The sequence below is a fragment of the Pezoporus flaviventris genome, unplaced genomic scaffold (assembly GCF_033815535.1).
Source record: "Pezoporus flaviventris isolate CSIRO_AGI_PZ_B2104156 unplaced genomic scaffold, CSIRO_AGI_Pfla_v1 ptg000148l, whole genome shotgun sequence".
In the NCBI taxonomy this organism is placed as follows: domain Eukaryota; kingdom Metazoa; phylum Chordata; class Aves; order Psittaciformes; family Psittacidae; genus Pezoporus; species Pezoporus flaviventris.
In genome coordinates, this window is record NW_026892696.1 from 2,119,819 (window position 1) to 2,146,632 (window position 26,814).

A 26,814-nucleotide genomic window follows, 5' to 3' on the forward strand; every position below is an offset into this window, starting at 1 on the left:
AGAATATTCATACTTCCTTCACTCTTAGCTGCCTTCCTACTGAGGTGCTCTATCTCCTACATTAAACAAGTCCACTTATATCCTGAAACCCACATTTTATATGGGCTCCCATGCTGGAATTCACATACTGATTTGAAAGTTCATTCTGTTTGCCTGACTTCCACTTTTGATTAGGTTCTAGAAGGTTGGAAAAGCCAACTCACTGTAGAATTATGCTAGTCTTATTTAAGTAGCTCTTAAATAATAAAAATATATACTCACATAGACTTGCGGATGTATTATATTTGTTCTACTTATTGGGCTTCCAAGCTGGGAAAACAGTAAACAAGAAAGTAAGTTGTTCAACTTTTCAGCTATTACCCTCAGTTGTAATATAGAACATTAATACAGAAGAATAAACTGAGTATTTTTATCGCTTTTTGTTGAGCTGATCTTCAATACAGTTTGGAAAACATTTCAGAAATCTATTAGCAAAACCTGTTTGTAATACTGCTTTGAAAAGAACTGAAGAAAGAAGGCTTGTTGAAAAACAAGAAAGAAGCTACAGAAGATGTTTCTGAACAGCAATTCTCGTTAATTTGCATCCTTTCCCTTCAATAATCAAATTAATCAAAAGACAGATGACGCTTTTTATGATTCCATATGAAAGCATCAGAAATTTCTGATTCAAAGGAGAGACTACTGGCTCTTGTCAGTAGTTTCATGAAACTAAACTCTAATCCTATTTTATACCCAAAAGATCTCCACTTCCAACTTCTCCAGTGCTCAACAATTTTCAGTAGCTGAGCTCAAAACTTAAATAGTTTTGCAATCCATGAGATCATTTTGATCACTGAGCCTGAACCACCAACTGCCAGCCTTCTGATTATTACACCTGCATTTTTCCTTCACAATAAGTATATTTTGTCTAAGCAGCCACATATTTCAACAATCTCTAGGCTTACAGGAAATTGCCAGTCTTATTTATCTCAAGTAAATTAAACACATGAAAAGCATTCCTGCAGTAGAAGAAATAAAAATAGCTGCTGAATTAAAACTCAGTCTCCACGAGTTCATGATACTAACATATTAGTGCATCACTGGGAGCTCTGACTGCAAAGCATAGACTAACCACCAACTACTCTGTGTTTTTGTTATGCATAAAACTGCCAGTTAGGAACACAGCATCTCCAAACTGTTCCAACCCAAGCTAACTGGGAAGAGGACCATCTCGTACAGCAGCTGCTTTAAGATCAAAATCTTGGAGACATCTTTACTCCCAGATCACATATTCTTTTAAAACTAGCACTCAAAATCAGAACTTACAGTAGAAGAGGATGAGTTCTTATCTGGTGCAGCATATCGGAAAAATGTTCCAACTTTATCTACAGACACTGGACTGACTTCTTCCCAGCCATTCACTCTCACTTGCAACTGGTGAATTCTTAGATTGTGAGTGTGCCTATCAAGCCAGATCAAGTTAAATTACTATTAAGCATTATTATGCATCAAACAGTTCAAGAATATCCCCTAGATTCCAAAAAAAGGAATCTCCCTGAAGTGTTAAAAAAAAAAAAAGTCTCAAGAGATTTTCTATCTCATGGATCAAGACATGATTTTACATCTGTTCAACCTTCCCTAGCCATCATACAGAAGTACAACTACCATGTAAGCAAAAATAAAAGCATGCTACATATTTGCTAACATGTTCTTCTAGTTCTTAACACTGACAACACCAGTGCTCAAACAACCAATGTGCCCACTACCCCCCATTTAGAATAAAGTACACAGGATTTGTAATTGAGGCCCGTAAGTCTCTCCAAAAGCTTATGATGATCCAACTCATATCTAGAACAGCTGCCACCAATAGCAATATATGCTGGTTTCTAGACAACTAATAATTTCACTCTGTGAGTTTTATTAAAACCAAAATATTAACAGGAGATTTAAAAAGTATCTGCTTTTTATTTAACATCTGCTAGTGTCCTCAACAACTATGATCCTATATATTTCATACGTGAGTGTGCCAAAACACATCTCACAGCCTGGTCACTTCACCTGTGTCTGAGTTTTCCTCTAGCTTCAAATTCAAATGGAATCTCTTGCCCAGTAATAACTTCTTGCCATTCACTGACATTGTGGGCATCATCCAGCAACGTCCCGTTTTCCTCAGGAACCACACCTGGACTCCCACTGTGAGACAGGGCAGCCCTGAGAAGACAATCACATCATTTCAAAAACTGACAAAGAAACGACTTCAAGTAACAAGTGTTTTTTAGTCTGCCTCAGTCTATACATTCCTGCAGTAAACACATATATACCATGAAGGGGGCTTATATTATCTGAAGGTGGCCTACAAGGATGCTGGAGAAGGACTGTAGCAATAGGATAAGGGGTGATGGGTTCAAACTGAAATGGGGGAAGTTCAGGTTGGATATAAGGACGAAGATCTTCCCTGTGAGGGTGGTGAGGCACTGGCACAGGGTGACCAGGGAAGTGGCAAATGCTCCATCCCTGGCAGTGTTTAAGGCCAGGCTGGACAGAGCTTTGGGTGACATGGTCTAGTGTGAGGCTTTCCTGCCCATAGCAGGGAGGTTGGAACTAGATCTTATCCAACCTTAACTATTCCATGATTCTACAAATGTCTCTGATGGGTTTTTTAACTCTGCTGAGACTCTTGAAAAAAGATAATCTTTTTAGCTGTAAAGCTATTTTATTGCCAAAGAAAAGGCTCTTAATTAAGAAAGACTAGGAGTTGCCTATGTTTCTCGTGAAGAAAACTAAAGTACTGAAAACATTATGGTTTGGCTGACATGGGAGAGAAACCAGACAGTCACAGTGATACCATAACAGCTTCTTACCTGGTAGGAGTTGTAGTTAGGGTGGCAAACCAGAGCGTGCATCCGGTATGATTTCTTAGAGCAAATGGGACAAACGGCTGCCTGCATTTTGGAGTCTTCATTTCAGCTATAAAACAGAATAAAGATTTGTCTAAATGCGTAGGAGAGAAGCATTCATCAGATGTCAGTGTAGGATGAGTCACAACTGCTGCAGAACCACAACCTGCACTAACTAAAGAAAAACAGATCAAAGAATCAGGATAACAGATTGTTAAAATGTAGTAAGTATTACAAAAATGGTACAAAGCAATATCTTCCCCTACACCACCCCTGTTGGGAGCTGAGCTTAATCTAAATATTCTTTTGTTTCTTCAGATGAAGTCTTTTAAAACACAGTGATTCCAGTTCTAACATGTGGAAAACCTAACTAAAAACCCAATCATAAGCAGTAACTTTTCAGGTACATCCAAAGGCTCATAAAGTACTAAACGCATATTCATTTATGATTAATAAAATGTATAATGCTCTATTCAACATGACAAATACAGGACTATCTGCTATCCCCTTTAAATGTGACTTTTATCCTCAAAGACTGAACAAGTAGCAGTATTTCCCTATCTACAAAAATTCCTACTAAAAAGAAGTATGAAAAATAATTTGATGCAACCAAAAGGTTATCTGGCTTTGTTAAAATGCTGGGACAGCAAAACCCCAGAAGAAGAAACTTCACCTATCATGCTTGACTTCTTCCAAGTATGCATTACTATACTAACAAGCACATAAGTGTTGCTCTCATCTTCTGTACTGCAGTACATTGTATCTGTGAAAATACTTACTGTGTTTGGACAGGATAAAAAAAAAAAAGCCTATCAAATTCTAGTTACTTACTTAAAAAGGAAGATAAATGGTTGCTACTTAAGTACATACATCCTTTTGAATGACAGAAGTAGAAAGAAGTCTCACACAATAAATCAGCTGCTTAAACTAAAGGCAAGACAGAAATTAAATCTATTCCACAGAATTTATCTGCAGTCATCCCAGAGGCTGACTGATAACAAGTTCAAGTACTTCATGTTTTGAAACACATCCATCCCACCATATGTCTAACTAGTAACTTAAGCACAGGTCTACAGAGGCAAGAAGGGGTAGTGGGTAGGTACGGTTTTGAAGGAGTTACTGATGATCATATACAACTTTCTTCTAAATAGATGACAGCAAATTCCTGTATAATTTAAACTGCAAGTGGAGACTTAAATCTGATCTCTCTGAAGCTTACAGGAAAGTTCTTTCCAGTTAAATGTCGCGAAGATGGAATTCTTGAAAATGAAAACTGGTTGTTGCCAATTGCAAATAAAACAAATCTTTTCAGTGTTGAGCTTGGCTTTGTACCATCTTTTTGGCTAGCCCAGGTTCTACAAAATTACAGATCAGAAACCAAATGGACTTTTAGTTTGGCATTTAATCAACTGCCAATTTATTGAGACTTTTAAAAAAGAATTGTTGGGACCATGGCCTGAATTTCCAAAGAAAACATAATGTAAAACTTGCATTTTGAGATTATTTCCTGAAAATAAATATTATCATTAAAAGGAGGGTTTTTTTCATAATTCATTTAGTAATTCAGTTGTAACAGCCACTAAAAGCCAATGAATAAATATTGAAGTTTGTATTGTCCATTTGATTTCACAAAGAAAATCCTTCCTGAAAAATACCTCAGAAAAATAAACCCTTCTATCATTTCCCATTTTGTTTTTTTTTTTAAATGTCTATGAACTGCCTGCAACCACTCAGAGAAAATGTTCCTAAGGGGCAGTCTAACAAGCCACAGATGTAGATTTATAGAATTCTTTCTGTCCTCCCATGCAGCAACTTTTCTTCAGGGGCAACATATTCATCAAGTATGCTTTCTGGTCTTCCACAACGTCAAAAATTTCTTAGAAATCTTACTTTAAACTGCATGGTTTTGGCTGAAGACCATAATGTCAAATATAGAACAAAATTAACCAGGTATTTATTAGGAATGCCTTACTCTGAAGGCTTATTGAAAACAGACTGTCCCTTCTGAAGGCATATTAAAAGTTTTAAGTTGCTAAATAAACATGGTGAATCAAGCATAAGTATCAATATTGAACATACTGCTGGGTAATTTCTGAATATAAAATAAAACCTTGTGATTTTATGACACTGTTTTTAATCATACTATATTGTCTCTCTAGAAAAGTGATGCTGACCAGTCAATAATTCTTATAATGTTCCTCAGAAAGACAGTCAATTCAGGACTAGTTATACCTCTCCCTTCTTTCCTGAAGGAATAGAAAGACAGCATGAAATTCTAAGTTAAGCTGCTTAAAAGCCAAATAGCAGTTACGTTGTTTGGTTTTGGGGTTTCGTACATCTGTTTTTTTTTTTAAATATAGAAGCCAATCGATCAGCTAGTCACAAATACAACACAGGATTTATTGTACAAGAGACTTCCAAAGAAGAAAAAATAACCTTTTTGTCTCTCTGTGCTATACAGTACCTCTAGCATAGATCTGATGCTCTAGGTTAGTCAAACTGGCTGTACTCCTAGTTCTAAGGTAGACAAGAGGAAGGCCTGGCAGAGAGGAAAGACAAAGTTAGCATGTAAGAAAAACTGCCTATAACAGGTAGATTCTTCCCTATCATGCATCAGGAAAGAGATAAGACAGTTGGCATCATGCAGTCAGTGTGCGAGTCTCTACCCTTGTGCTTACACTAAGTTGGCATTTAAATTGCAGAAATTTCTTCCAGAAGTAACACTGGGAGAAAGAAGCTGAAAAGACCTGCCACATATCAAGAGCTATTACTTAGAGAATTATTTCATGAATATAACAGCATTTTTTCCAGATATTCAGTCGTGCAGGTCTTTGGGGGTACAGAAAGGAAAAGATAACCTCTGAACCGTACATGCCCTAAAGTCAACACTCAATTTAAGCCTTGACAGGGTAGTCACTCATTAGCTGAGAAAGTGTGAGGAAAAAAGGAAGCAGAAGTAGCCATGCAAAGTTCTCACCCAAGGCTAAGTAGCCAGAAAGGTTTTTTGTTTTAAAGATGGAACACAATTGAACAGAAAATAGCTTTTTTGTCTTTTGCCAAATATCATTAACTATTCATTGTATGCTGTGAACACCAAATATTTATCTCTGTAATACATTAGACAGATTACTGTGTATGTCAGGACTGTTTCTAATAAAGTGTGATTAATAAGGATCATACTCTGCCCAAAACATGGTGGATCCACCGAAGAATCCATCCAGTCTTCTGTACTGATTTCATTCACCTCTTTGTCCTGTTTACAGTAATCTTCCATCCAGGACTGTTTGGTACACGTGTACTGCTCTAGAGGAATATAAGCATAGACAGTGTATGTCTCCAAGGTGGCAGTAAACAAAGCAATTGAAAAGCATGTTACATTCTTAACACTGAAGAAACTTCACTTTAATGGCAGAAGTTGTATTTCACTGCTTTTTCTATGAGCCACTTACACAAGTCAAAACCAAACAAGCAATCACAGCAGAGTCTTCAAAGCCAAATATTTTTATATTCTTAAGATTTTTTTTCCTTTTTTAAAACTTTCAGTGGAATTCCATGTTCTCAAGACACTCCTGTGGCAGTCTGAGAGCTCTCTCTGAAAAGGCAATTAACCTTAAATACTTTCACGGTAGAAGTAGTTTCTGATTTATTTTTGATTTATTTTCTGATTTATATTCTGATTTATTACCTGCACATTCCTGCCTAAATAAACATATAGAAACCAAGAGAGTCCTCTGCACAGTTTTAATCATAAACTAGTCTTACTACTTGTTGTCACTAGTATTAAAAAGCATGATGGGAACTCTTAGGAATCTTTGACTTGCTTCTTTCCCTCCCACCTTGTCTCCCTCTTTCTGCCACAGGATTGCAGGAGAAAGGAAGGAACAGTCAAAGATCAAGGAATGCTCTTCTGTTACATTTGCAAGCTCAGACATTGACATTTTTCTTATTATGTCAGATTACATTCAGATTTCCATACAGAATAAGCAATGATCTTTCTGGGAAATGCACACCATCATAGGCTCACAATACAGAAGCTTACATGAAGTTTGGGTTAATGATGAACAAAATATTTTGATTTCCTGAGGTGGGAATTGACAGTTCAGGTTTTCAGAGACCACAAAATTGAAATGAGTAGCTACCCACTACACCTGTCAAGGTGTTGAAAAATGAGTTGTGCTCAAAAAAGTATTTTTAAGTATTGTAAAGCAGGGAAAGCTTTAGATGAAAGTCTGCTTCTGATTAAAACTAAATTTCAAGTGGCATAGGAATTTGATAGAATTCCTATGACCAAAGAAAGAATTCCTACCATCCTCTAAAATATGCAGCTCATTTCTTTTCACTTCCTCAATATCTGATAAAATACAGGCTGCCTAAATGCACACCTGTGTACAATATCATGGGAAGTATGTAGGAACTGGCATCAAAAATCTCCCTCCCTCCATCTCTGGGACACCAGCAATCAGAAGTGCCTGTCATTTTCAGTACACTGAAACACTGAGAACTAGACTCTACAGTGATGCTCTCAGGGAATATTCATGCATACCCATGAAGACAGAGGTAATGTTTATATCCAGACGGTGTTCAGCCTTTACTTCCAGCTTCAGTCGGGAAGGGTGGAGGCGGCTCGAAGCTTGCTGTTGCCAAGAAACTGAACACTGCCAAGGCTCAATAAATGGCTCCCAGCCTGAGTATGAACAGAAACAGTCACATGTATTACACATTTGAATGCCAAATTGGAATGCTGTTTACATACCTAACTTTTTAATAATGCAACTTTTTAATAATAACTTTCTAATAATGTTTACATACCTAACTTTTTAATAATGCAAATAATGAGATCCCTTTCAATCTGCATTCAAGATGAACTTGTAAGCCTATAGTTAATACAAAGTTGCTCCAGCTCCTCCACTTGAACCAGTGTTTAATGGATGTTGGGTCTTCTGGAAATATCTTAATTCCAAGCAAAGCATTAGAAGGCAATTACAGCTTTGTACTGAAGTTAACTGAAACTAGGTTCTCTGACATAGTTTTCAAAATGATTTTAACACAATTATACCTAAGTTGGCCATTTGGCTATACATTCAGTATCACAAAGGTCTAAAAGCTATTTAAAATCCCCCATCCTATGTATTTTTAAACACAAAAAAAAACTCAGTAACTTAGTTACTGATAGATTATTCCTGAGGTGGTTGCCACCAATTTTATAACAGAAAATTTAGTTTCTCCAGAGAAAACATGTAACTAGATTATTTCTTTTGTGCCTGACCAGTATTGAGGCATAACTTGCTGGTTTATATGTAAAATATAAATTATGATGGTCTTATATTAATCCATTGTCTTCAGCCTATTCACCTCTTCAGCCTCTTCACCTACCCTCACAGCTTTTCCTTCCTGAAATAAGTAACAAACTGAATGCATCAAAACAATTAAGTACTAAAAAAGAGAAGTGAATGCAGAGACAGCTAGTTACCCAACTGTCATGTTCCGGGATAACCTTTTTATGCCATTACATTTGAAAACTCCAGTGCAACTTTCAAAGCCAGGTTGGATGGGGCTTGAAGCAACCTGGTCTAGTGGAAGGTATTCCTGCCCATGGCAGAGGGTTGGAATGAGATGATCTTTAAGGTCCCTTCCAGCCCAAACCAGTCTGCGATTCTATGAACTTTCATATCAGCAATCTCCCTACTTTTCACATCCCTTCATCTGATACCAAGTCAGGATATTTTGTCTAGGATCCCATGTTCTCACACACACACACATACTATCACAAAATTCAACCCTTCACATTCCCTTACATGCACTGCATGTTGGGTGAAGTTCAGGCTACTGCAGTAGGCAAGGCTGTTTTCCTGAACTAAAGAAAACAACAAACCCCCCAGTATTTCACCTGAAAGCTCACGATTGTAATAATCTCCAGAGAGGGTAAAACGAGCATAACCTTCGGGGTTGGCTCTCAAATGCTGGAGGAAATTCAAACCTGCAAAAAAACAGTGAATATTACACTAATGCAAAACAATCAAATTTCCCAATTTCATGAACTGTTAAGCAAGCTATGGAAGGTTTTATATTGCCTTTTAAATTTAAATGGTACAAAAAGTGTATCACAATATGCTTCAAATAACATTTACAGAGAGCAATGTTTTACAACATGCTCAGGACAGATTCCATTTGTTATGTTCTGAAACCAGAAACTTACCACTACAAAGACTGTAATCTTCTTAAACACAAAACTTCAAACAAACAAAAACTAAAAACAAACAACCCCCCCTCCCTCCTCAACCACCACCACCAAAATACCATCTGTTAAAATTTCATGAGCCTTAAGAAACTAAAGCATGATGCTGAACATACACAGTAACTGGCAGTAATTTTATGCAGCTCACTCAGCAAAACAAGATACTTACGTGAAAAGGTTAACTCAGCAAGGGGAACATCACAGTCCATGCAGTCATCAATAAAGCAAATGCATATAATTTCTGCTTTTATTTCCACTCCAGAGATGAACTGAAAAGGCAAAATCCCCAGGCTATCTCGACCAGAAGAGGTCTGGGAAACTGATTTCAAAGGTTCAGCATTCTTAAATAACCAAGTGGCGGCTTTTTTCAAGTCACCTTAGACAAAACCAAACAAGCCATCCATCATCATCGACATTATCAACAAAATGTATTTAAAAAATATATGTAAGCAAACTAATTCCTTCTCTCTTCAGAAGTATAGCAAGACACCAACAGTACCCTGAATGTCTTCTACATACTAACATAAATATGAGAAGATTACAAATACATTAGTATTTGCTAACAAGAAGAAATGTGTTTTCAAGTTTGCACACTGAGTGGCAACATAATATAAAGCTATATTAATACTATGAATGCCTATAAACAAGGTGGGAAACATGACAGTGCTAAAGTCACTTGTGCTAAAGCTCCATCTCTTTTCATGTATTACATGTAGAAATAGATAAAATATATAATTCAGAAAGGAGAGATGAAAACACATGCTCTAAGGAGAAAGAGGAGGATGATAGCAAGAAATAGGTATACCATAAAAGAAAAAAAACAAACCCAAAGCCCCAAAACAACAATCCAACCCCCAGACAAAAATACACTGTAACACTCCACATAGGTGTCCTGGGTTCAGCAGTACCAGTCATTTTTCTTCTTCTTGGTAGCTGGTGCAGTGCAGTGTTTTGACTTTCAACTCAGGAACAGAGCTGATAACAAGGATGTTTTGGTTTGGCCAAGGACTTTGCGAGCCTCATGCTCTGCCAGGGAGGAGGGGAAGCCAGGAGGAAGCAGAGACAGGACACCTGATCCAAGCTAGCCAAAGAGGTATTCCATACCACAGCACATCATGCCCAGTATGTAATTGGGAGTGAGCCAGAAGGGCTGGGACTGTGGGGTTGGAGGAGGTATCAGTGGGTGTTTGGTCAAGCTGGGGGTTGTGAGTTATCAGTTGGCTGGTGGTGAGGTGTTGTATTCTCTTCCCTTGTTATTTCCTTTGTCATTATTATCACTGGTGGTAGCAGTAGTGATTTGTGTTATACCTTAGTTACTAAACAGTTGTTATCTCAACCCGTGGGAGTTGCATTCTTTTTGACTCTCCGTCCCTCTGGGAGTAGGGGGAAGCAAGAAGTGGGGGGAAGTGAGTGAACGAGCTCCCTGACTGGGTTTAAACCACGACAATATGACATCCCAAAAGTAAGAAGAATCCTTCAGGTGTAGGTTCTACACAGCAATAGAATGGAAAAATGAAAATGCTTAAGATTACATGCCAACACACAGCCAAAGTAAACAGGAGAAGGAAATACTGCCTGTGCGTCAGCTACTTTACAGTCTGAAAGTTTTTACTTAGTTGGAAGTTAGGCAGTCTGCAAGGCCTGTTATTTGAAGTTACCTTGGCAGATCAAAAGAGCTTTACGACAGTCTTCCATACTGAATCCCAACTCCTGGAGCCGAGCCAGCTGCACCTCTGTAATTGAACAATTAAATAACCATAAATCCATGACAGTTATCTACTGGTGCTCATTTCTAAAATCAAGCTACATCTGTATGAAAAATAGGGGTAGTTTGTAGAAGATTACAATTGTAGAAAAAGCATATGAGTCAGTACTGCTTTGAAAAAATAAAGCTAAAACAGAACCCCCCAACCTGGTATGCTGATATTCTGGAGTACATGAGCTATTTTTATTCTCCTACAGGAAGCCAATGCACTCCATGAATTTAACTTGGGACTACAATTTTGTAAACCAGCTCTTCATTCAGAACATAATTACCTGGAACTCCCTACACGACTCTCCAGTGCAGTAACAAAGAAGCCTTTTCACTAGTGTGTGTTCTCACTATTGTCAGACAGTGGTTCTGACCACACACAGTATTTGTAAATTTGTTTGTAAAAAATCATGTCAAAGACTGCTAAAGAGGTTAACAAGTAATTGTGATGCTTTCCACTTCACGATCAGTTTACTGTGTTTGAAGAGGTAGCCCCTCTCCCGCTTCAAATCATTGCTACATATGAAGTACTCCATGATGATTTACACTGACAAGCGATGCTAAATAAACTGTAAAACAACCCACTGTCATGCTGCAAAAAGAAATAAAACACCCCCCCCCCCACTTTTTAAAACAGTATCATCACAATGTTATCGTTGATAATTCAAATTAATGAAGGCCTTTACACATGAAGATATCAACATCTTTTGTGTTAAGCATAGAGTCTAGCTTCACACAGCGGAAACCTCCTTCAGATATAAAAAAAACTTCGCTCCAGCAGTTACAAACATACCAAGAACAGGATCCAGCACACGTTTGGATGTATCTCTGTTTTCATGTGTCAAGGAGGAAGTTTCATTCACCAGTGCTGAACTGGAAGGGTTAGCAATATTTTCAGCAGTTGTCTCAGGCATAGCTGCACTAGTCTGTCGAGGAATTGACTTTGCAATTGCCAGGAACAGTTGAACATCATTGTAGGACAGTCTGATATCCAGTGCTTGCAAGTGAATCTAAATGGAAAATTAGAAAATAAGATTCAGTTACCCTTTTCTACATATTTTTCTTGTATGCTTCAAATATTAACGAAATTTTTCACAAAGGAAGACAAAATTTAGTATTAGAATCTGATGACCACACTGTTTTAAACCTCCAGTAATAAAATTACCAAGCTTATTATTATTTACTAACAACTAAAAGCTTGTGTCAGTGGAACAGGCTGCCCAGGGAGGTTGTGGAGTCTCCTTCCCTGGGGACATTCAAAACCCGCCTGGACACATTCCTGTGTAACATTATCTAGGTGTTCCTGCTCCAGCAGGGGGATTGGAATAGATGATCTTTCGAGGTCCCTTTCAATCTCTAGCATACTGTGATACTGTGATACTGTGTGAGCGAAAAAAAAAATTAAAAATTCTTTGGTATAATGGTAAAAAAAGATTCCCCTCTAATAAGCACTGAGATACAGACCACAAAACCTTTTCTTTCAGGTATTAGTAACTATCTAACATGTCAGCCTACTTTTTTCCCCACTACTAATCTCCATAATATATCCCAGAAATCCCTCGCTCCTTACCACTAAGTGCACTTTCTGCATGGTTGCTTCTTTGCCTTTTCCACTTGAGCAAAAATCTGTCTTACTCTTTTCTTATGCATTTGAAAGTAGTCTGTGCAAGATCATGGTCTAGTATCCTCTATTGCATGCAGTTTTATTCAGGTATTTAATCTCACCTCTAGAACAGGAGGAAAATCCTCACTATTGAAAGCATCCAACAGACCTGAACCACTCGGGTAGGAAGCATTCCCAACAAGCTCCAGCTGAATTTGTACTGGATCAATGATTGACAGTGCAGTCTTTTGCTCATTTCCTAACCGGCATGAAAACACCTACAAATTAGAAATGGGTTTAAAAAAATTAGGAAGTGAGAGAAAAGGTCTAGCAAGCACCTCAGAATCAAAGACTATCACGAAACACGACTATAGCCATGAACAAACTCCTTTTTACAGAGCAAACTTTAAGACAGCAAATTCCAAAACTTCTCCAGACAATTTCTTCCAGTGCCCAGCTGTGCTGTAAGTTCTGGAAAAGAGATTCTGGTATGTAACCAGATATTCCCTTTAATGCTAAACTTAACCCCACTCTATCTCTGCCCACCCTCTTCTTCCAAGCAAGGTCTTTTAAACTCTCCCTATACACACTACGTAACCCTCAATTCTGAATGCTCTTATTGCTCTCTCTTCACTTATTCACAGCTTCTTCAGCGCTGTTTCCCCAAGGCTGGCTGCAGCACTCCAACTCTGGTCCTGCTCTGTTGAAGAGGATGCAAGGTCACTTTGCGTACTCAGAATTCCTATTTCAAAAGTCATCATATATATTTATAGTGAAGTATCTTCACAATCTCCTCTAATTTTAGGTGTTTTACAAAACCTAATTGATTTCTTCTTACCTCAATGCCAAACAAACTACCAGAGAAAGGACGATCCAACAACTTGGGCTTATAAGTGAGAACGGTTGTCCCCTTCAAAATAATGGCACTGGTATCGAAACAAGACATGTCTTCAACAACCACAAATTCGGTCCCTTAACAAAACAAAATGTCAAATAATCAACAAGGCAATTGGAAATACCACTAAGGTATTTTACGCATTTGTAGCAGGTCCTTTAACTGACCTGTTTTTCCACTAGCACATGGCTTCTTATCAGAAAAGCTCCTAAGAAAGGCACTAGGAAAGAATACATTTACCTGTCACATTAACCTTTACTTCCAGTTGTTTTTCTGTAGACACATGCAGTGATGAACGCTTTGTAACTACTCCACTTTTCACTGCTTTGGGAACTACAGTTGTCTCACTGCTGTAAGTTCGCTGCCAGGAAGAATGGTGAGTTTCCCGCTTTTTGGTATCTCCAGGGGTATATAAGAAGTCATGAACAAGTAACAACCAGTCAAAGATCAGAAATACACGAAGATTGTTCAGAACAACTGTGAAACTGGAGGAATCCTTTGTAGACCTTTTAGGAAGAGAGAAGGATACATATGAACTTGCATATATTTAAAATGGTGGAGAAAACTATCAGTATTTAGCAAGTAAGAACTACATGGAACTTTGTAGCGATATATTTAATTTACAGAGTGTCTGGCCTTTGGAAACCATATATATATTTAAACAGATTGAAATACATCAAGTCGCTGCACCCACAGAAACACAAGAGATATTAACTGCATGAATTCAAAGCTCTAATGATACAAAAGATACGCTGAAAAGCTATGCAACAAGAAATTAACTTACAAAAGTTCCTTTAATACATTGACATTATCAGTGTTACTTTGCAAAGCCTGCAATTTTAAAACTGATCTTTTTAGTATTGTTTTACATCTGTTCAGTATCAAACCTAACATACTGCCTGTGAAATTCAGACCTGGCTCCATATCCCTCTAAAGCATTAGATGTACAATGTGTTTCCTCTCACACCCTGACAACATTCTGCAGCACAGGAAGCTGCTTTGTCATCCAAAAAAAATGCTAGCCAGCCTCACTGAACTTTTAGCATCCCATTTTGAGTATCTGGCTAGGGGGAATAAAAGAGATTGGTTTCATTCTCTAGATAGAATACCAATTATATTTGGTCATGCTAACTGGGAAAAAACCTACATGCTTAAATACCATGAAACAATTTTATACCCACCACACTCTGAACTATAAAATCTCTAAAGACTGCGGTTCCTTTGTGAGAAGCAGCCTGCCTGCACTGCTTCCCACACTAAAAGCCTTTAACCCTCCCTGGCTCTCCAGGAGATTTCCAAAGGGCACAAGCCAGTATAACACTATCACTGAGCTCTGCAAAAGCTTACATCTAGTGCCAGGGATACTCTCACCAGTAAAAACCTAACACATGCTTATGTGGTTAAAATTTAAAAACATAACAGTTAGGAAGAAAATCTCTGAAACTATCACCCATAACCAGATTACGATGTACTAGGTAAGCTAACCTCCAATCTAGGCAGTTACTGGATCATCAGTTACACCAAAACCATTCCAGTTTTTTGTTTGGTTTTTGTTTTGTTGGTTTTTTTTTAAATCCTATTGCATTTTAGTTCCATTCAAATAAAAATCTTGGGTGCCTTTCTGTACACACACTTATGAAGTACTCAAACCCATCAGGCATTCTCTAAAACTTTACAACAAATTTCTCTCAGTTGCCTGAAGTTTGTTTGGTTGTTTTTTTATGAACAAATGTCTTCCAAGATTTTCTACTGGACTAAAATAGTTCACAGATTTTTTCTTATGCTACTCCTGCAACTGCTTCAGAAGGTATTATAAAAGAGTTAGAATACTGCGTTTGGTAAGTGAGAGTGATAAAAGGCAAAAGCCATGTCTCTAGCCATATCACTTCCCCCTCTTCTTTGCTTGTTAACATCCTTCAACAGAACACCATGTTGTTACAGTTAAATACTGACAATGTATTCCTGGTTTCAATAACAAATTAGAACAAAATAGATATCCACTGTTGTGCCTTTAAGCATTCTAAGGGATCTGGATAAGGAAAACCAAACAGGGTAGGACAGAATACAGAAGTGAATGTAGAAACCGTCTTGCGAAAGAGGTGCCATTTCTGTACTTAATCGATTCTCTCAGAAAGGCAACTGTGACATCTACTGGGAAAAAGCTTTTGTGAAACATATAAAATCATATTATATTATTTTTAATATGCAAGCATGTAAGTGATAGGGCAGACTTTAAGCACTGCTGATTCTAGTAGGCCAGAACTTCATCTGATTTACTACACATTAAAACCTAAAGTTTACTGTAATGGGGGGGGGAATTAAAAAAAATCCAACAACCTTTAGATAATGAATAACTGCAGATTTCAGTCTATTGAGCACCACTGACCACCCCAAAAGAGTCTTCAGATTTGAATACATTGCCAGCAGTTTTGTCTACATTAATAACTGCTATATTAAGAACAGGACAAACCTGATCAAGTATGTCATTATTTAAAAACAAACACATAAATCCCAAGATTACCAACCTGAAGTGCAATTCGATCTGGATTGCTCCTGGACTACTGGTGTTCTTTGATGACTGAAAGATGCAGTTGAATACATTTGGTGTGCCCGTAGCAACCTTCTGTCCAGCGTAACGTGTGTCAAATGCCATCATGGAATGAGAAACCAAATTTACAGACTTTGTTCCATTTGAAGAGCTTTCAAAAAGCAACTTGGATTTCTTGAAATCAAACCTAGGAGAGTAAAAAGCAAGACAATGTATTTAAGAGTCCTGTAGCTCATTAATTTCTAGAAGTACCTTGTTTTAAACGTGCATAGTATACTGCCAATATCTTTCATTTACATATTTTCTAAACCAACTACAATTGCACCTCATGTCAGAGACAGAGAGTAGATCTATACTGTAGGTAATAATATTTCCCACTGATACAGAACCTTCTGGATTAAAAAAACCCAACAAAACAACACAGCAGAAGTCTGGGGTTTTTAAGATTCTCTCTCAACATTTTCTTAAATATAATTCCATTTGCCTCGGGTAAGTCAACTGATAACTAAACTAAACTCTGATTTGAAGGACAACTTAAAAGGCACAGTATCTTTTGACCAGTGCCATTCACTTCCATCCTTCAGGTCATCTGAAACTCTCAATCTGGACTCTGATTAAAAAATTCAGTTTCATTGCATTATTAAACCATACTTTCATGTATTACGTTAACTCCTGTCCTACAGTCTCTCAGAGTAGCGTATTATTCAGGATTAGGTATTCAGTAACAACAGAATTCATACCTGGCTAAAGAGCTGCATCCATCCTTCCCTTTTGGATCCATGAGTTCCAAGCTCACATTAACCATGTCGATAAGGAATGACATAGAAGTATACACTTCTCCACTCAGAACTGTCTGAAAGTGGAAAACACCCACATTCCTTTTAAAACCACCTGTTTAACTTTCATTTCTCAACTAAATGTTGTTATTTCAGACAAAGAGCTGCTGTATCTTTCTCCTTCAAAGAGCTTCATTAACCATTGCTGGGTCAAAGTTACGTTTCACAACGGTGTGGCCTTCAACTTGAAGTTAATCCGTTTTCACACTACTGTTCTAGAGTTTCTTTGTTCTTAAAACATCATCATTATTCCCTAAAAAAACCCCCAAAAGCCAACAATTCTTTCAAACTATTTCTGGTACCTTCTATTATTAAAACAGGTAAGTGGTTTCTAAAATTTAGGGTGCTTTTTTTAAGTTTTAGGTGAGAAGCCTGCCACAAAGACCAAACAAATACCCCTGACATTTCAAGACAGAATTTCTACTGCATAGAGTTCCTCTTACATGAATTTTTGGATCCTGCAAGTCATAAGGCCGCATGAACTCTTCTATAGGCTCCCCAAGGTTGTTCTCCAGCAGTCCCCTTATCAGCTTATACTTGTTCAAATCCAGAGTGCAATGGACTGATGACAGGTTGCCATGTATCGATATGTCTGCAACTGCATGACTTAACTCTCTGCAATAAAGGAAAAAAAAATCAGTATTTTAAGATGCTGTAAACCAGCAGGTGACACATTTAAATACAGTAACAGGCAAATAAAACACTGGGTTTAGGCTGACAACATAAAGTGATCGTTTTTACACTCACTTGTCTAAGTTTCTTTCTACTTGTAACTTCAATCTGAAAGGTTCTGTCAATAAGCTTCCTCCTGTTTGCCTCACGAAGTAGGATGGAAAGCTCAAGTCTGCCTTAGTACCTTCCACAGCCTTTGAACACTCTCTGTGATATCTTTCTGCAGCAAATATGTCCATGTCCTGCAGATCAACCACAATGCAGTCTAAGAGGCAGATGTGACCCTCTGCAAGTGCACAGGAGATAACACATAAAGAAAGAGAAAAAAAATTAAAAATATCTCTACAAAACAAATACAGTTTCTCCTGGAAGTTATTCCATTTCTTTAATCTTTTTTATTCACACTCATCAGTATCTGTAACTACCAGATACCAAGCTCACTCACAGGTAAATGTAAACTCTTAATTAAAAGTCCAACAGTACTCCTTAAATGTCTGCAATATGCATGTCAAAACATGGCCAAATTGCAGAACTGGTCTTCCAGAAACTGAACTACAATTCCCTAATCCATTAAGCTGCAAAAATCAACCTTGAAACTAACAAGTCATTTCTTTCTAAACCTACAACTTTCAGACCCAGAACCTTACTTTGTCAGTGCCACATAAGATACAAGCAAAACTGCACTGCATTATTTTACAAGGAAAAAAGAGCAGCTATGTAGGGTTTCTAGTGTTTGTCACGCACCTGGGCTGTCAGGGTTCGGTACAACAGGGAGCTTTGGTTGCTGCCCTTGTTGCTTACTCAGTGTATTCAGCACAGGTTCATTCTTCAGCTTAGACATGTTTGTTCCTGATGATTTTTTCATGAACAATCCTTCCATTGCTACTTTTGATTCATCAGCACTTGTTTTCTTCATGCTATGTTTGGGAGTTCCCAAAGGAGATGAAAATTGAACTGAATCCTGCTAATAAAAGTAGTTTTGTAATTAATAATAGATTTTTAATTTAAATTCTAAGAAACCAATACACCCAGGTTCAAGTTGAAACAAATTCCTATCAAATAACAAGTATTTTATTTGAATGCCAGTATCTTTTACTGTAGAAAGATGGCCAAAGTTTTTTCTTATAACCCTAACAGAAGAAAAAGTTTACTGCAGCAACATTTTAAAAAGAACCCTGTGAAATCTTTCAATAAGAAATTAATTCAAAACTAGTGGGGTTTGAACAAATTAAAGAAACTCCAAACATATAAATGAAATGAATACAAAATAGAAGGGTATGGCTGTCAAGATGTCAAGCATTCCTGTAGCATAAAGACTGTTAAATATTTACAGCTGGTTTTCAGAACATCTTCAGAAGATGAAAACAGGACATTTCTGCAAGATCATGTCAGCAACTTAGTATTTTATTAGAATAAGGGAACAAATACTTCAATACATTAAGTTATTTTACGTGCTTTAAATATTTCAGTCATCATACCAAAGTGTGTCCCAAATTTTCTCTGCAGTAGCCAAGTTTAAGATTGAACAAATCTCTACCCTTATTGTTAAAATGCCCACAAAAAAAAAGAAAAGAAAAAGAGTATATAGTTCACTAGTAAAATAGTCCCATCAACATCAGGAATTTATTTTACCAAAAAAATATCTGTGGAACAAGCTTATACACTGTGTTTATACTCTGGAGCCAGTTTCAGGGTTCATTTAGCCTGCCCTGATTTAAATTTATTAACTTTATATTTCAATTTTACTCAGCTTCACATGCCCCAGCAGGTAACAGTCACTTGGCTTCAGCGTTCCACTTGCCCCTTTACTCTGGGATTGACCCCTTTACCCGTGACACTAGTATTGTTACTGCCACTTCCCACCTTCTTTCCGTATCCAACTTCTGATGGCACTGTACAATCCTTACCCATAAACTTTCTTTTGGGGTTTTAATTATTAATCTTACTTGCCTTATGTAGTTTTTAAGTATTATTCATTGGAAAAATTCATTGCAGCCAGGATCAAGGATTTTAAGATTAAGAATTTGAAGACATTAACATTTAAGTTTACATTGTAAAGACAAGATTGAAAAGTAGATGCAAAGAAAAATCACCAGATCATCTATAAATACATCAATTTATGCAATAAATACAAATTAATAGCTCCTCAGACATGCATAAAGAGCACACCACAGCAAATTTAAATCTTATTCTTACAGAATTCAGCAGTCTTTAGAACAGAAATGTCATTTTTAATGTATAAAGGAACTTCTGAAGTGCTAAATTCCACAAGAATATTTCCTTTTTTAATGAACAAGGATCACCTGAAAGCTACTCTAAAGACATAAAATACCTCAAATAAAACTGCATCCTTGTATTCATTGCCTTGTAAAAGCCAATCCTCAAAAATAAACATAGGACAGAGAAAAAAAAATGAAAAAAAAACCACCAAAACCACATCAAATGCCACCCACTTCAAACCCTGAAATTTCCACAATGCTAAGTAACACAATATTTTTAAGTTGAAATAAAATTACGATGCATACATCCTTTCTTCTAACTCAAGAATCTACCACAAACCTTTAATCACACTGGCACACTAGAGTACAGAAGACCACTTACTATTACAGTCCAGGATTTCCTTACAGCAAAGACCGGTATATTTAAACCAGATGGAGGTAACAGACACACCACAAACCTGCTGAAGCAGTTTAGTCTACCTAATTTCTGCCCCCTTTAAAATGGGATTAGGGGGTTCCCAGAGCAACTACCCATATTGCATAGGTTAGATATAGAAAGCCAGCAACACGGACCTTCCTTACTCCAAACTTCATGGCTGCATCCCTCACCAGCAACACCAACTATTCCCTGTCCTGCATCTAGCCTTACCTTCAGGCATTCACTGGAAACCTTTCATTAGATTTCACATAGTCAAAGTAACTACAGAAGCTCAGTTTCATTAAAAGTAGAAAAAAAAAATTACAATCCAAACTTACTCTGTTCTCCAATGTGTTCCAGGAAGTCTCACCCCATACAGATCTCTATTTCCTGCCATTCCCAGTGCTGAGATATCACTGGTGAGAGTTGAAGCAGCTTCCAAATAGGGTTAGCTGAAAGCCCGTTATGCTCCCACCTTTAGGCGTGCACCCAACTGTGTCCTGTCTCCTTATAAGGCCAGTTCTACTGAGTTCCACAGAACCATCTCCCCTTCCCCTGCCTGGATGGTTTCAGTGAGCCAGCCAAGGTGCAGAAGGGAGCAGCTGGGTCCAAGCAGCAGCAGGCTGGGTCCAGCAGCTTACCCTGAACACTGGCATGGACTGGTCACTACTAGTAGCACAAAGTGTATATATACAGTAAAGCGTAAGAATCATTTCCCATTTTGATATAGGAACGAAATGCACAAAAACTAGAAAAAGAAACCCAGGCTGCTAAATTAAGAAGTAATGTTCTTACCTTGTTCTTTAATGAAAAAGTGCCCGGCATGCCCGCAAACAGAAATCTGTTCTTGACTTTCAGTTTTCCAAGATTAGCTACAATAAGACTATTAGACTTTGAGCTCTCAGGTATAAGCAGAACAGGAGCACCAGCCTCAATATCAAGAAGAACTCGTGAAGCTCGCTGTGCTTTATCTCTTACCTGGGAAGAGCAAAAATTCAGTACAAAAAATAAACATTAAAGTATAGGAAGTGGGTGATTATTTCACAGTGATTAGCACTGAGTTCATGTGTAGTATGTGCAGCAATATGGAGTGAAGTGTAATATCACCACAAAGAGGCAGAACAGACGCTACTTAGCTCACTACTTAAAGACTACTTAAGACAAAATATTCATAAAAGGGGGAAAAAGCATAATTTAGAGAGGTGTTTCAGCATCAAACTTCCTGATGCACAATGAAGCATTCTAATACAGGCAAGTATTAACTCTTTCTTCCAACTATGAGAAGTGACTTTCTGAACAAGACTGTTAACTATATTCATCACTGCCACATTAGGTTTTGTACAAAACAGGCTATGACTGTCATGATTATTTATCTACTCTATCATGCAGAAGTTTGGCGTCTGATTTTCTCAGTCTACCAGCCATCACCCTTAACCAAAGACATACACCTGAGTAGAACAGAAAGACTTCTCATTCGGTTCTCCTTGGGTATTGTAACTACCTGGTGAACAGTGGAGAAAAAGGCAAAACCTTAAGCCCTTTTTGTCCAGCATCACAAAAAGGAATATACCTGTATGGGTGCAGGCTGCAGGACCCAAGTGCCACAGTTTTCAGTAACATGTAAATTGGTATTCTATGCTTTCAAATAGCAGTAGGACACTCCTAAATAAGATCTTTTAACTACAAGATGGGTATTAGAAATCTCGACCAACATCAGAACTCTAAAACCTCATCATTTCAACTCACCCGAGTTGATGCATTAAGATCAATCTTATACTGCAACTCAACTGTGAAAAACAGACGAGGAAAGAACAGAAAAAAACAGACATACTGTTTGTCCTTCAATTGCTGCTCTTTGCCGTCCCAAGACATCCTGAAGCTGAGTAAAATGTTGGATGAATGACACCACCTCTGCCTGGAAACGCTGAGTGTGCACGTACTGAACAGATGCCATTCGCAGCGTGACACGAATATCACAATCCCGTTGCAGCAATGGATCTGGCCTCCCATATCTGATAAAGGTTGAAAGCAAACTCTAGTTATCCTAGCCAGGTTTTACAAATAGTGCTATTGTTTTGTATTAAAGATAGTAATACAGAGAACATAACTGATGTGCACAGTGTAGAATGAAAACTATTCCAACTGAAAGTGTGAAAACCTGGGTTTATATTAATTATTTCTAAATTACATATATTTAAGTGCTACTGAGTTTTAATTAAGCAAACATGAAAATGCTACATTTGGAATGTACCTCTAATCTCTACAGCTAACAAATATATCTTTGGTGATTTCATACATCTAAAGAATGGTGTAAGGTACGTAGTGCACGATACTACGTAGATTCCACTCGGAATCTGCGTGCTGTTACATTTGAAGTAAATTCCTTAACATTACTGGGATAATTTCTAACCTGATTAATTCCAGCGGGTGAAAGAGGGGGTGGAAAAGCATGAAATGTCACAGAGTAAGAACTATTCCTTTACATAAAGTAGAAGAACTTCAAGAGCACGCTATGACAACAGCAAACCCTTAATTCCAAAATTAAGGAGCAATGGAAAATCTGTTTCATCAGTTGAAAACCTTTTCCAACTTAAAAAACAACTTAGTATTTTATCTAGGAACAACCTATCAACTAAATACTTTCAAGAGGAGCTTTAGACAAAATAAAAAAAACAGTTTTTAGTTTTTTAGCTAAAAAGTCTTAAGTTTATGACTTAAAATGTTCAAAGTCTCATTTAAGTCACAAGCATCCAAAGCAGAATCATGCAGACCCGACAGCTGTGGGTTTGGTTTTTAGTGGGGTTTTCTGGGTTTTGGTTTGATTTTCCTGGGGAGCAGGAATTAATGGTGCTAATACTGAGTAACAAGAAGTTTAAATTCATACTTAAAGACTTGGAAAATGAGTGCTTCTTCTCCACTTGTAGTGAAACGTTCTCTGTAAAATTCTCCATGAGCTGTAAGGTCACTTAAGGACAGACTGCCAATACTTCCTTGCACGGCTAAATCTCCCTCTGCAAAACAAAAGGCAGGCAATTAGTATCTTCAAGCACAGATAAGGTACTAAAACTCTAAAGTCTCTGCTAGTGGCATAAATATGTTACAAGTAATTAAATCATATTAATGAAATATTAAATCTCATGTTCAAAGAAAATCATGTCTTTTTGCTACAAAGATTATATTAACCCAAACATAACTCTACGCTTTACATATAAAATGTGATTACGCCACTTTGATTCATGAAAACTTAAACAGAACTCTTTTTTCCCCCTCTAAAACAGTAATACTGTTGTTCTGCTCTGTGAAAGTGAAGTACTAAAATCCTGGCCAACCTCAACTAAAATGATCAAGGATTTGACAACTGGAAGGGAGGCAAGGACTTAAAATCAAGCCTGAAATAGCAGAAGCAGCTGCAGCAGGAAGAGAATGTGCCTCTTTCCCAGAAACAAACACACAAAAACCCCAATCAGCTCTAGAAAAGTCCCCATTTCAAACCACAAAACCAGTGCACACCTCCTCCTACTTCAAGCTGCATAAAACCTTAGCCATCCAACCTACTCACCAATCACTTCCAAGTGAGCTGCAAGTTTTGACACACTGGCTTTAGCAAGCTCACTAGTTGTCTTATTCAGTACTAATGATAAAGAATGGACCTGCGCAAACAGAAAGGAACAGGTTGGTATTAAACAATGTGACTTCAGAGCTGGAAAATCATTTTAGCTTTTTTATTTTCCAAGACAATTGCATTTCAAGACATAAATGGCAAGCAAGAATTAGCTGACTGGGAGACACTGGAGGAAGCGAACCTTTATACTTCCTTGCTTGCACATTAAAAGGTCTCCCAAGCAACTCGGAATTGTCATCAACAAATCCTAGCACTGTTAACTTCATCCTTTTCTCTTTCAAGACTCGTCATTTTTACGTTAGACTGCAGGACCTCTTGGCAAAGACACATAACTAAATGTATATATACACATTTATACATATGTATATAGACATATATGTTTATATACTTACTAAAACATATAGGTTTTAAATAAAAATAAACTCTGTATAGTACCTAGAACAGCACAGTGACAATTTCAGTATGTCACATCTATAACACTGAAGTAGCCATCTCATTTAAGAGATCACAGTTAGTCTATGCCCTGCATGATCCTGAGAAAGAAGAGTCACAGACTTAGACACCCCAGACTCTTAGGCACAGAGCAGACAGGATGAGGACTGGGGGGTGTCAAACTCTACCCATAACAGCTCCACTGATGAACATGGAGAACTCTTACTTCAGCATCCCTTCAAGTGCTGACCCACAGATCTGAGGGTCACAGATCAAGGGAGGCAGTCTGCAAAGGTTTTGCTTTTCTGTAATTTTTGCACATTTGTTTTTAAACTACATCTACACACACTTTTAATCTACTGTTTCTGAACTTTAAATCTGTTTCTGAATTTATGCACATTTCTCCATGAGACTATAAAGCATCTGAGTTAAATGTCACCTTAAGTTCCTATAAACCATGTTTTATGACAGACAATCCAATTACTATTTTGCATCTCAAGTATACCTTCAGATCCAGCTTAGTGTTTACAGGCTCTTGGGCTTGAGAAGCTGACAAGGTATTTATTTCTGATTTGACTGCCTGCTGAGTATCTTCAGGTTGCAGCTTCATAGCATGGTTATCAGCAGTGGATCCAATCCCAAAGAAATCCAGTATCACTACCCAAGTTTGCAAAGTTATTAAGACATCTAGACAATTAAAATCAACGTCTACACTACGGTTAAGTCTGTTATAGTGAGAAGAAAATTCAGGATGTTTCCTATCCACTAGAAATATATTGATATGAACCAATGAATCATCAAAGTTACTTTTTCCACAAGGTAACTTGGATCTGTCTGCTGTTGGAGAAGGAGGTGGAGTCAGAGGATACTCGGAATCAGCATCTTCTTTTTGCTTCTTACGGGAGGACCAAACTGGTCTTTGGTACAGCTGAAAGACATTAGGCGCTTCTTCCATATGGGAAGGTAGGGAACGGGGCATATCTGGATACTCTACATTGGATACAGAGGGACAAGACTGGGAAAGATATTCCTTATGTGCTAAACTGGATGGCTTGGGTGCTCCACGGGACACCATGAGATTCTTGTACAAAGAGTCTGGGTTCTTCTCCAGAAGATCTTCCATCAGCAAAGAACGCAGGGCAATCTGAATAGACAAAGTCTGAGGATGATCTTTAGCAAACTCAACATCAAAATCCTGAAACTTAAGGCTGACAAGGCCTTGTGCACCAAGTGTAAGGTCACCACTTAACTGCACCTGGAGCTCTGAGATATGAAAGTTTGCTTGAATCTGAGTAAAAGATTTTGTTTCCCTGATAGCTACCAACTTGTTTGGAACAGAATTAAAACTAGAATGGCTGAATAAACCATTTTCTTTCCATTCATTTGAGAATTCTGTGCCTGTACTGGGAAGTGATGTTGAAGGAGAGCTTTGACAAGTCGAAGATACAGAAGTGGTTGGAAATCTGTTCAAGTCTTCACTGTAAATTAAATTATCCAGAGTCTGAAGGACCTGCTCATAGACATGTTTTGCTAACACGACCTACAATGTAGAAAAAAAAAAAAAATCCTCACATTAGAGCTCTCTATATTAATAAAATCTGTACCTATTATTTTAAAACTCACAAATTAAAAGGCTGTGGAATTTCAAACCAGACAAATCTTAAATTTGTCCACAAGTAAAAAATAATCCAAAACAAGGTACAATGCAAAACTGAATCAAACCAGTTCTGTATTAACTCTGCAAGATGACAATCTGGAAACATACAATACAGGATCCTAGAATATGATACCTCGTATTCCCAGGGAAAGTGTTAATTAAAAATAACTCATCATACAAACTAGCCTTAATTTACCATGCTGAGATTATGGAGGAATACATGGATTCTACTTAGCCATTGTCTCCTTAGCTTTAGAAGTTTCAGTTTTGTCTATTTAAAATCTCTATTCCTGAAGAGATTTTTTAGAGATAATGGTTTTTTTAATTCTTAGTTTCTACTAGAACTGCAAATAAACATATTTGGACAGTGACACATTCATTTTCCTTCTGTGATAGGTGTTCATGGTAAGTAAAAGTTAGACTAACTTATAAAGATGTCTAAAATGCTCCAAAACAAGATTAAATTTTGGTCATTGATGTTATGATTTAAGACTGTTTCTTTTATCCACATGTATAAGGACCTGATTTCTCAACTACCAACATATTAAACCTGAAGATATTTGCCTAAAACTACTTATCTTCTATGCAGGGAAACACTTTTATATTGATAATGGAAATACTGCATTACTAAACCTGAAGAGGGTTAACAAATTTCCCTTCAATCTTCATAATGCTTGATATTCCGAAGTCTTCATTACTCAGAGGAAAAGTTAAATCTTTTTCGAGTGGTATCTTTTCCAATTTAAACTGGATGGTGGTGTTATTCAGAATGTGGAAAGCTGTTAAGAGAAAGTCAAAACAGTATCATAGTAGGTGAATTGACTATCCTGTAAAGACTATACAACAGAGGTAACATAGTACCTACTTAAATTGCTCAGAATCTCTTAGAAATGCTACAATAAGTATATGTAACTATGTTACGTTAAACTTCTGCATGAAAGACACTATTTTTTGTTTAGAAGACTAATAATGGATATAAATAAAATAACTTGTCCTTTGTAATTAAAATTGAGCAGTGTATTCCAGGAGGATGGGTGAGACAGAATAT

General features: G+C 37.4%; 1 protein-coding gene across 3 annotated transcripts in view; it reads right to left on the reverse strand.

The window, feature by feature from the left end:
- VPS13D (vacuolar protein sorting 13 homolog D) overlaps positions 1-26,814 on the reverse strand; it is a 102,939-nt gene that overhangs the window by 56,187 nt on the left and 19,938 nt on the right. For 2 of the 3 annotated variants that reach the window (XM_061479316.1, XM_061479317.1), the window contains 25 exons: positions 26,400-26,545; positions 24,615-25,649; positions 23,615-23,705; positions 22,940-23,066; positions 21,887-22,067; positions 20,851-21,033; positions 18,163-18,382; positions 17,494-17,704; positions 17,190-17,361; positions 16,651-16,763; positions 15,888-16,097; positions 13,603-13,868; positions 13,306-13,439; positions 12,590-12,745; positions 11,658-11,874; positions 10,770-10,844; positions 9,281-9,487; positions 8,764-8,853; positions 7,420-7,560; positions 6,057-6,179; positions 5,341-5,415; positions 2,841-2,946; positions 2,038-2,190; positions 1,306-1,441; positions 262-309 (listed from right to left, as the gene is read on the reverse strand). In XM_061479316.1, the coding sequence (XP_061335300.1) occupies positions 262-309; positions 1,306-1,441; positions 2,038-2,190; positions 2,841-2,946; positions 5,341-5,415; positions 6,057-6,179; positions 7,420-7,560; positions 8,764-8,853; positions 9,281-9,487; positions 10,770-10,844; positions 11,658-11,874; positions 12,590-12,745; positions 13,306-13,439; positions 13,603-13,868; positions 15,888-16,097; positions 16,651-16,763; positions 17,190-17,361; positions 17,494-17,704; positions 18,163-18,382; positions 20,851-21,033; positions 21,887-22,067; positions 22,940-23,066; positions 23,615-23,705; positions 24,615-25,649; positions 26,400-26,545 (4,616 nt within the window). The remainder of the gene's footprint in view (positions 1-261; positions 310-1,305; positions 1,442-2,037; positions 2,191-2,840; positions 2,947-5,340; positions 5,416-6,056; positions 6,180-7,419; positions 7,561-8,763; positions 8,854-9,280; positions 9,488-10,769; positions 10,845-11,657; positions 11,875-12,589; positions 12,746-13,305; positions 13,440-13,602; positions 13,869-15,887; positions 16,098-16,650; positions 16,764-17,189; positions 17,362-17,493; positions 17,705-18,162; positions 18,383-20,850; positions 21,034-21,886; positions 22,068-22,939; positions 23,067-23,614; positions 23,706-24,614; positions 25,650-26,399; positions 26,546-26,814) is intronic. The other variant, XM_061479318.1, reaches the window with a different exon arrangement.